The sequence below is a fragment of the Copadichromis virginalis genome, linkage group LG17, assembly GCF_057382275.1.
Source record: "Copadichromis virginalis isolate Kocher_CV1m ecotype Utaka linkage group LG17, C_Virginalis_male_GT1.1, whole genome shotgun sequence".
NCBI classification, from domain to species: domain Eukaryota; kingdom Metazoa; phylum Chordata; class Actinopteri; order Cichliformes; family Cichlidae; genus Copadichromis; species Copadichromis virginalis.
In genome coordinates, this window is record NC_140634.1 from 20,655,360 (window position 1) to 20,666,040 (window position 10,681).

The following is a 10,681-nucleotide window of genomic DNA, read 5'->3' on the forward strand; positions in this document are numbered from 1 at the left end:
ATATCAGGGTGTCAAACTCCAGTCCTCGAGTGCCAGCGTCCTGAAACCTTTCCATCTGTCCCTGCTGCGACACACCTGAATAAAATTAGTAGGTCATTAGGAAGACTACAGAACTTGACTGCATGTTGAGGTGACATGCACTCCCTAATCCTACTCAAGTAAATTTAAATAAATGTAAGTGTTTGCAACAATGTACTTACAAATTACTTTTATTACTCCATGTTCATTCACTGATGAGCTGCTGTAACATGAATCAAATGGCTGAATTGTCACCTCAGCATGCAGTCAAGTTCAAAAGTCTTGCTAATGATTTACTAAATTTATTCAGGTGTGTTGCAGCAGGACCACATGTAAAGATTTCAGGACACCGGCCCTTGGAGACTGGAGTTTGACACCGGTGGCATAGATATACAGGGACCCAAGTGAAGGATGCCATTGTTAGGGGTAGAACAAACTATTCTTATGGCTGTTAGAGCCACCTCTGTTGGGATAAAACATGTGCACAGGTAATGGTAAATGATTAAAAACGGTAGAATAATGCTAAATATTTAAGAAATGCTGCATGAATCTGTGGAGCTGCTTAGCCAACGCGTGGCTGCCATCTAGTGGTAAGGCTCTTATTGTGAAGGTGAGAGCTGTCCGGAAGCCACGGCCTCATTGTGAACGCGGCCAACAGCTTCAAACGGATCCATCATGGCGGAGAAAGAGAGTGAAATTTCCCGCAGCTTTCCCCAGACTCAGAACAAGTGGAACCAGCCAGTTCTGGAGAGACTGCAGCAGGGTCGCGGAAGAGGACGGCCAGGTCCCAGGCGACCGAGCAGAAGACAGACCGGTGGCCGTAGGTGGCCGACTTCAGAGTCCCCAAACCAGAGGCAGTGTGGCGGGAACGAGCCCCGGTAAATACCCCCCCGTTAAGTTAATGTATTACTGAATTAAAATTTTGATTAAAAATGATTATGATTATTTTTCTCGTCATTTTTAAGTAGATGTCGAGAAGCACCGACAGACAACAAAAAAGCAGAATTTCCCAAAGTGAACTTGGTGGAAAGGTAAGCTAACCAGTGTTGGACAAGTTATTTTGAAAAAGTAGTTATATTTACTTTCATTTCACCTTTAGAAACTATTTATCTTGTCTTGTTTGGTATCGTTCTTTTCAGGACAAACGCACATATCTGAATTTACAGTTAGTTTTTCATTTTGACATACTGTATTAACACAATTTGGTCCAGTCAGACTAACACACAAAATCAGAATAGAGAAAATTTATTTTTACTGTAACAACCACAAACATGTTTTAAGAGTCAATAAGATGCCACAGAAATTATTTGAGTCACTCCAAAAAATAATTTCTGTCCACTATAAGATAGAGGAGCACTTGACAGCAGGTGGTGTATCATTCGTACTGTTTCCCACCTTGAGCCAGCGTTTACACCAGGGGTGGGCGATAAACAAACAAGAGAGACAGGACTTGCGTCAGAAAAGCCGATCAGCTGATCATTGATCAGTTTCATGATTGAAGTAGAAACAGGAGAGGGAGGGGAGAGAATGAGAGAAGACGAAGCAGCATAAAGACACAGAATAACTCCAGCTTTGTCTTTTTTCATTCTAGCTGAAGTCCGGGACAAACTGTATTCCTTTACTCAATATGAAACGCGTAATATTTTCTCTGAATACGAGACAATTCCATTTTTTACGGGACAGTTGGAAACTCTACTAACTAACCTTATGAATAAAATAAAGTTCGCACAACGAAAATAAACTCCACCTAAACTTGTTTTATATCTGACCCAGATAGTCTGCAGTCATAACTTCTTACCTGAAATTCAGTTCACCTGACACTGGGACCGGCGGGCGCCTCGGGTCTCTCCTCCTCCTGCCTCCCCTTTCCCTCATCCACCTGCTGGCCTCTGTGGAAGCTCCGCCATAGCCACCACCAAACAACTGAGTTATTTTTACACATCGACCAGCATCTGGCCAATCCACCACCTTTCAGTGTTTATACTGTTACAAAAAAAATAAAAAATCATCGGCCCATAAAAACGAAAAATCACCATCGGCCTGATGGCCAGTCCAGCTATGGTCGTGTCATCAGTTAACCCTTCGCGTGCCAGCTGTGGCACGTGTGCCTAGGGTTGCCGACCCCTGGTTTACACTGTAATCTGTCTTGGTGGCTTTTTGGCAGCAACAGTGACGTTCAACAGTCACCTCATTGTTCTGACACACAAAACAAAATGATTGTCTTCACAACCCACTAACTACACACTCCGAAGATGCTAAGTGTCACAAATCTCTCACATCTCAAAACACACTCTCTCGCTTTCTTTGTCTTTTCCTTTTTTTTTTTTTTTTTTTTTTTTGGTTGCAAGATTTCTTGCAAGCGCTTTTTTTTAGAAAACAGTTTTTCCCTTTTCTTCAGTAGACATAACCATAATATTCAGGAAAAAACATCACAAATATTTTATTTTAATCATAACTCTTTTTTTTTTCCCCAACACAATTTAAAAACTGGAATGTTGTTTAAAGTCCCCACTTTTAACACAAAAAGACACTCAGGGTTGTCTTGGGTTGACATAGCATCTTGTTGCTATGTCATCTTAAACTGGTCATGTGATTGGTTTGCCATGACTACTTTATTCCTCCTCAGCCAATCAGCAGCACTTGTGTGCTGCCAGGAAGCTGTCTTCAGCTCCTAGTTAGCTGAAGACAGCTTCAATAGTCTGTGTGTTGAAAAATAGTAACTCGTCTGCATCACATTTTCTTGTTAGTAACAGTAACTTCATTATAAGTTACTGTGGCGACCGTGGCTCAGGGGGTTGGGAAGCGTATCTGTAACCGGAAGGTCGCCGGTTCGATCCCTGGGCTCTCTGTCCTGGTCGTTGTGTCCTTGGGCAAGACACTTTACCCTACCGCCTACTGGTGTTGGCCAGAGGGGCCGATGGCGCGAAATGGCAGCCTCGCTTCTGTCAGTTTGCCCCAGGGCAGCTGTGGCTACAACCGTAGCTTGCCTCCACCAGTGTATGAATGCGAGAGTGAATGAATAGTGGCATTGTAAAGCGCTTTGGGTGTCTTGAAAAGCGCTATATAAATCCAATCCATTATTATTATTATTATTATTATTATTATTATTATAACAATAGAAATAGTAATTAGTTAAATTACTAGTTTCTGAAAAAAGTAACGCTGTTAGTAACGCCGCTACTGTTAATGCCGTTATTCCTATCACTGAAGTTAACATTGACTCTAATGGCAATAATGGAATCAATACTGTAGATATTTGGATCAATCTGCCCACTCCCAGGCCGCACAAAGCCCAGGATAACATAACTGAGGATATTTGGACTGTGAATCATGCAAAATCATGCACAGTAGGGCTCCTTTAAAAGGTACAGGTAAATTTTTGCGACCGGCACAAAAATCCTAAATTTCTGTGGCCTCACCGTGTTTTCTGCTCATCTTTTCTCCAGGATGCCGTCTGAGATTCTGCACAAGATTCTGTCGTACCTGGACGTGTCCTCGCTGTTCTGCATCAGCCACGTCAGCAAGCTCTTCTACCAGCTCACCAATGACGAGTAAGACGAAGCACACCTGCACAGCCTTGCATCAGATGGGTTCAGCAGTATATCCTGAATTTTACGCGCCCGGATTTCCAGCAGTGCCTGCATCTCAGTTTAGTTTTCATTAAATGTGGACTGTGTTAAATATGCAGGGCTCTATGAAGCAGCTGAAAGTGCTTAATACTTTTTAAAAATGTAAATGCAACAAACAGACCTGTGATTGTTTTCTGTCCTAAAAAATTGGGAGGACGTTTTAAATTCACAACATCAAAACCTGCCGAGCTGCAACATGAACACAGCCTAGAAACACTTGGAGTAATACACCCTTGCAGCCAGCAGGTGGAAGGATTCATCTACCCACCAGGTGGTGAGATTAGAAGCTCCTGCACAAACAGCAGAAACATGCAAAAGAAACATTTTTCTCTCCAGCGTCTTGTGGTACAGGATCTACATGTCAGAGTTTGGGTGGAAGCCAAAAGCGGCGGGCAACGTGGCGGTGAAGATGGAGCCAGCGGAGGATCGATTGACGAGCTGCTGGAAGTGGATGTACTTCAGGATGATAACTGGGCGAGAGATGAACAAGTGGAGAGGAGAGCTGAGAGACATCGGCCCATTCACCGGCCTGCCCCAGCAGACTGAGTGGGTGCTCAGGTACAAGCCGCTACCTCTTCAGGTTATTCCAAAAGTGTTTCTGTTTCTTTATTTCAGGCTCGACTAGTCGGTTTCATGAGTTTGTGACCCATAACTGGATAAATGGTTGTTTAAGTCACTAAAATGGTTCCTGGTTGAACTCCGGGGCGGCCCGTGTTTCCTGTATGTGTAATAAAGATTTATTCACTGGATTTTTGCAGGAACCTGAATGTGAGCTGGGAGCTGATGCTGCACACTCACTGGGGTCAGGTGGTCGTGCTGGAGCAGACCCGAGGGCACTACTTCGAGTCCTCCATGATTGTCCACTGGAGCGGAGGCCGCCTTCCATCCTACCAAGACATCAACAGCATCCAGCTCTACGGAGTCAGGAAGGAGAAGTAAGACGGCCACAGAGCTGTATCTCTGTGTTATTCTCTATATTTAAGAATAATAATAAGACAAAACTGGAACCCAGGGCCGCTTTATACAAAAAGTCAAAGGTGTCAGTGAGCAGGCAGCATTCAAGAGCACTGAAGGCTGTCTCTGAAAGACTGCAGTCTGAGGGTTGAATAGTAAGTTTTTATCTGTGGAAGGTAGAATCTGAGATGGGATGTAAGAGAAGATCAGATAAATCCTGGGAGGCAAGAGCATGGAGGGATTTATAGGTGAGGAGAAGGATTTTAACCCTTTAAGACCTACCATAGAACCAAGTCCGCCAGAGCTTATATTATATTTTTACATGCTGTGGAGCCATTTCTGGGAGCATTTCAAGTTGCTATACATCAATACAACCATTATAGCCCAATTTTTAATAATATGTATGCATTAAGTCCATAGTAACTACATAAATTGCAAAAAAGTGCAATAAACTACAAAAAATGTGAAAATTGTTGTTTTGTTTTTTTTAAACACATTTTCTACTCTAAATTTAAGAGGTTTATCCCTCAAAATTTTAAATACAAAAAAGTTGCAAAAAATAGTTTACAACAGGAAACTTATTTTGAGTGCTTTCATAGTTTTATTTTTGAGATACACCAATTTTTATATACTGCAGAAAAAACAAAAACCAATCCTATAATGCAAATTTGCAGAGAAAACAGCATGTGCATAAAAATAAAATATTTAAAGCAGTGCAATTCGAGTTCTAAGCATCCTAGAAACTATTCAGAAAAGCATAAAGTCAAACATGACTTTTAAAAACACCAGTAAAGGCTTATAAGGCCTACAAGTAAAAAACTACATTTTCCACGAAAATGACATCACTTCCGGTTTCGGGGAGGTAATGGCGGACATGCGATAGTTCGCACTGACGTCTATTTCAATGGAGGAAGTGTTCTGAACAGCTAATCGGATCAGCAAAGCCCGTTTCTGGAATATTATGTTTTTGTTCCTGCAAGCGCTTTTTATGCAATTTTTGCAAAGCTTTATGTGGAAGGAAACCGTGGCCTAGCACAAGCTGATGGCATAAGATGTAAGTACAACTCATCTGGTTTCATATGCAAAAAAAATTATTGCGCTAGCTTACGTGGTTCCGGTTCTACCGGGATTTAAAAATTGTTACGCAAAACGGAGCGTGCCTGCTCCGACCGGCTTTAAAGGGTTAAAGGAAATTTGGGAGTTTAATGACAGTAGGGCTGCCACAAACGATTATTGTGATAGTCAACTAATCAGATCATGCATCCATTGGACTTAAAACGTACAGCTCATTGCACCAGCATGCATCTGCTGTTATAACTATCATTAGCTTACAGCTTTAGGTGTTTAAGGTATGTGCTAACTTTAAAAAAAAGACAATATGATCGTTTATTAAACTTTTAATGAATTTTGCAGATTGTCTCGGTAGAGTTTTAAAGTCAGCCGTCTGCTTCTTGCCCCCTCAAATATAACAGGACACCGGAGTAAATTCGCTACCATCTCACACTTCTGTTTAATCTGTGTTCTGTTTGATTCAGCTATGTGAAAACTATAACTTTATTCTCACCAGACCAATTTACTCAGGAACAAATAAAACACTGAAAAAAAAGCCATACAATAACATTTTTGTGACTTGTATATCATGTTTAACCTGAGTAGTGAAAGACCGCGGGGGGTTTGAAAACGATGTGCCGGGAGTCCGCTGTTCTCGTCAGCGAAGGCATGTAAGACCTCAAAGCAAAGTCCTGAGCTAAGTGCAGCATGTGGAGGGCTTTGATAGGCAGAGCACTCCAGGCTGGAGGTGATGAAGGTGTGATTGAGGGTTTCGTGCCTGAGAGGACGAGCAGAGTCTGGAGATGCTCTGTAGTTGCTAGCAGGAAGTTCTAGACATGAATTTAATGAGGTTCAGACAAACAGGGTTGTGGACCTCTGGTGATGGTTAGATGGAGTATCCACCCATATTAAGGAGCAGATCGACCATGTTCCAGAGTAACGACGCACCATCATTGACCTTTAAAACTGCAACAGTGAGCTGACGTCGTCAACTGATCACAAAAAGTGAAAACTGATACTAAACACCTTCATGGAAAGAATGCTCTGTTAATGTTAAATGCTTTTACTTTTATTTAACTGACTTCATTTTATTTTTTGTGTGTGTGTGTGTGTGTGTGTGTGTGTGTGTAAAAATATCTGGTAGTATGAAGCCCTCACTCTGGGCCTTTAATACTTTTGTGTCATTTATCAAATTCATTCATCCTTTTGAATTCTGTCAGTAATTAAATTTGATGGTCAGGTGTGCTCTCCTCCTCCTCCAGGCTGGCCTGGCGCTCTCTGATTTTAAACCTGGATATGAGGACCCATCCGTATGAGCTCACTGGCAAAGACGGACAGATCAGGCTTGCGTGTCTGTCGCCGGGAGTCGTCATCGGCTTCTGGAGGGTAAATATTTAACAAAACTCTTTAAAGGAACCAAAACGTTTCTGTGGCTCTGGAGTTTTAAATGCAGGTGTTGTAAGTTTGGATGCACATTTTATAATCTGTTTAACATCTCATGTTTATCTGCTGATTATTAAATTACTTTTAAATCAAGGTGGGAATTTAACGTGTCAATTGCAATTAATTTGAAGAAAGGCGTTTTCCAGTTAGGTCCTTTCGAGACGTCAGTCTTTATTCAGTGGCTGATGAGCTGCAACACATCTCAGCTGTGGCTTATGAGGCAGACCTGAAACACAGGAGAAAAAGCTCTCACATGGGGAGAGCCTCTAGAGGTCAGCGACCCTAACAGTCACATAGTAACAAATAGGAGAACTGCACTGAGCTCTGCGAATGTGAACAGTCTAGTTTGTCTAAGTTGACAGTAATTGGCTGAGAGAAGGACCGTAAATGAGAATGGAGGTATTGTGAGTCCAATGGGGTTTTGTTGGTTGTTTGTTTTTGGTTTTTTTTCCACTGAAATGGTCTATGATCACACCGTTTTAACCTAATGTACAAAATAAAGTTGGCTAAGGTTACTCGGAGTTCAAAGGTGAAGCTGGTCAAATACCCTTTTGTTTCTGCGTTTTTTCTTTTCTTTTCTTTTTTTTTTTTTTTTATTAAGAAGAAAAACTGCACTTTATGTTGAAATTTTTATTATTTAAAGACAATACCATTTTGAAAATGTACTTAAAGTATTTAAAATAAGTCTGCTTAATTTTGGCTAGGGATGTTATATTTTTTTCTGTTTTGCATTGAAATGCAGTTTTTCTTATGTGATGAAATGTGATTGTTCAAGATTAATTACTTAATTATAAAGAGTCCCACCCCTAGTTTTAATTCCTGAGTGAATTTCTGTGTGTTTTTAAATGCAGTTTTTCCTGTTAGTGTTCCTAAAATAACAGAACATCTTTAAGTAGTTCTTCTGCAGTGAAGCCTCTAATTCTGTAACGTTAACTTGTATGTTTTTATTAGAATAAAATGAATTATAAAAGTAAAAGAAGATTCTGTGTGTAGGGTCGGGGCAACATAGCCTTCATCATGATCAACCTGCACTTCCACAAGCTGGTGGAGAAGATTCTGCTGGGATCTCCAGTCTGGTAAGTTTAAGGAAGTGGTCCTGCTTTAAAACAGAGGCCAGCATCAGTAGCCTGGCTTTCCTGTGATGCCAAATAATATTAACAATAAATGGGCCGGATTTGTACGTCTGTCATCAGTTTAAGAGAAACTTTGTTTAATATTCAGTTTTGTGTTAATGCTCATTTGTCCCTTCCTGCAGCCCATATTCCGAACCTTTGGACCCGCCCCCCGTGGACGACCGTGACCCTAAATTTGGTCTCCACGGCTACACTCTGCACTTCGTCCTGCACAATACCAGGACCCAGATCATGTCGGGACACTTTTGCCAGCTCTCCTGCAGCACAAGTAATCACGGAGTAATGAGATTACATTCCCTGTTAAGCAGGGAGTCTTTCACAAAAGAGCAGATGTAACTTTTTGTTTGTTTGTTTGTTTTTTTTAATTTAAAACGAGCCAAGAAACTGCACTTTAGACTCTGATCTTAGGATTTACACTCATTTCTGTTTCCTTACATTTGTGCTGCGTTGAGTTATACATTGACTTGTTCTTATAATGTCAGGTAAAGACTAGGGGTGGGCGCCATGTTGTCTGTCGAGGGTTGTTGTTTTTTTTTTTTTTTTTTTTTTTTTTTTTTAAACAGCTGTTTTTCCACCGTATGTAACGACATCGGTAACTTCCATCCTGTCACATGGAGCGCGGATGGTCACACTTGGTGGATTCACATTATGGAAACTCTACAATCAACAAACTGAGGAGTAAGTGAAAAATTTTAAATCACCAACACTCTCTGGCCTGTGGTCAGTTCAACAGGGACTTGCTGAAATGAAGGTCATCAGCAGGACTAATGTGTCCCAGCACCGATCACTGTCTGGAAGCATCCGTGTGCCCTGGAAGTGGGAGAAGCTGGAAGGCTCGGTAGAGGTACAGCCGTCTGACACACATGATTCAGAGATTTATAGTGCTGTGCAGAGGTCTCAAGCTACCTCTCAACAAGGTGACATAGGATTTTGAAATGCCAGTGTGTATTTTTTATTTATTTATTTTTTAAGGCTTTATCTTCCATTTGTCCAGTTTGCTCTTTATTTTATTTATTTATTTATTTTTTTAGAGACTCACTGCAAATCATGCTGAAAGACATTTTTTTGGCTAACAGCTCTCTGGGAATCACCTTGGTGCAAAAATACAGTTTTATGTCAGTTTGTGTTGTGTGTTTGGCTAAAATGGTTTCCTTGCTGAGTTGGATGTAGACACAATACAGCTTCATCCTGTGAGCTTGAATGATTCACAGGTCGGTGTGAATTGCCCTAACAACGGAAAAACCTTATAACGCCAAATTACAAAGAAATGAGGGTTGGCTCAAGACTTCTGCACAGTACAGACAAAGAAACCAAATGTTTGAACTCGTGCAGACGTGTTTTACACATGTGATGTCTGAGTTTAAGCTGCAGTTAAAGTGTGGTGTTGCGTGTGTTAACGTCGTTGTATAAGATAAGATAACCTTTATTAGTCCCACACGTGGGAAATTTGTTTTGTCACAGCAGGAAGTGGACAGTGCAAAAGTTATGAGGCAAAAATTAGAATACAATAAGAATAAATACAGTACACAACTGTACAGAATAGAATAAAATAAAATACTATATACAGTAGAATAAAATAAATATACAATAAGATAAAAATAGAATACAAATACAAATGTGTGATAGGTGGTGTGATGTTAGTGTGAATAACTTGGCGCGCCGTGACGTCTCGCTCTGACTCTGTCTTCAGAACTGCTGCGTCATGACGTTGACCCTGCTGGACGAGTTCCAGAAACCCTTCTGGTGCGTCAGCACCCCGGTTACCATCTCCGTGGTGAAGAAGTCGCAGTCGTTGGGCTACAGCGGCACCAACTTCCTGATGGTGTACCGCAGCTCTGAGGGGCAGGTGAAGATGAAACTGGTCCGGCTGAAAGAGCAGCAGCAGTTCTTCCTCGTCGGCCTCACGCTCTACGTCTCCATCCTCAAAGTCAACGCTCACTTCAGCACCAAGTACAAAAGCTGAACTGGTCCAGTTTCACATGTTTGTCTGTTTTGAATTAAAAGATAAGTTTTTTATTTTAATTTCAGAGAAGAGATTCTGGTGTTCATTTTATTCATTGAGACTGTGTGAGTGCTTTTGTTCTGGCCTATGGTTTGACGCACAGTCATGTGACAGGATCTCATGTGTAGAATAAACTGCACATTTATTTCATTGGAATTGTGTTTTTGAGAAGCACTTTGCAGATTAAATATAATTTACATTAAAACCTTCTGTTGTTTGTCCCTTTATTTTATCCTAAATGACTGAAACTGGGAATTATGGATCCCAGTCAGTGGGAGAAAAGCATGGGGGGGAAACTCTGGACTGAGGACAGGTCGAGTTCAGCCAGATAATCCAGAGGTCATGTCTGAATCAGTCCAGCTCATCTTCCTTTTGCTTCAGACTTCTTTAAGAGCAATAGACTCAAAGGTTTAGCCAGTAAAGCCAGTCAGATGGATGTATGAGTGTAAATG

At 41.2% G+C, this 10,681-nt stretch overlaps 1 protein-coding gene across 3 annotated transcripts; it reads left to right on the forward strand.

The window, feature by feature from the left end:
- The first annotated feature begins 616 nt into the window (after positions 1–616).
- LOC146689357 (F-box only protein 15-like) lies at positions 617–10,434 on the forward strand. 3 transcript variants are annotated; one of them, XM_085436959.1, is made up of 10 exons: positions 617–896; positions 984–1,049; positions 3,465–3,569; positions 3,984–4,205; positions 4,406–4,582; positions 6,914–7,037; positions 8,088–8,170; positions 8,350–8,495; positions 8,791–8,905; positions 9,918–10,008. In XM_085436959.1, the coding sequence occupies exons 1-10, from the start codon at positions 694–696 to the stop codon at positions 9,931–9,933; spliced, it is 1,257 nt and encodes a 418-aa protein (XP_085293085.1). In that variant the 5' UTR covers positions 617–693; the 3' UTR covers positions 9,934–10,008. The 3 variants fall into 3 exon arrangements, with proteins under 3 accessions (XP_085293085.1, XP_085293083.1, XP_085293084.1); XM_085436957.1 differs by lacking the exon at positions 8,791–8,905 and adding an exon at positions 8,953–9,071 and having other exon boundaries at positions 619–896; positions 9,918–10,434; XM_085436958.1 differs by lacking the exon at positions 8,791–8,905 and adding an exon at positions 8,953–9,071 and having other exon boundaries at positions 620–896; positions 987–1,049; positions 9,918–10,434.
- Positions 10,435–10,681: the final 247 nt, after the last annotated feature.

Bases quoted from the DNA above. Each gene is read 5' to 3' on its own strand.
- LOC146689357 (XM_085436957.1), top strand. From the start codon at position 694: ATGGCGGAGAAAGAGAGTGAAATTTCCCGCAGCTTTCCCCAGACTCAG. The intron at 8,171-8,349 runs GTAAGTTTAAGG...CCCTTCCTGCAG, and splicing joins CTGCTGGGATCTCCAGTCTG to CCCATATTCCGAACCTTTGG. The intron at 8,496-8,952 runs GTAATCACGGAG...GCCTGTGGTCAG, and splicing joins CCAGCTCTCCTGCAGCACAA to TTCAACAGGGACTTGCTGAA.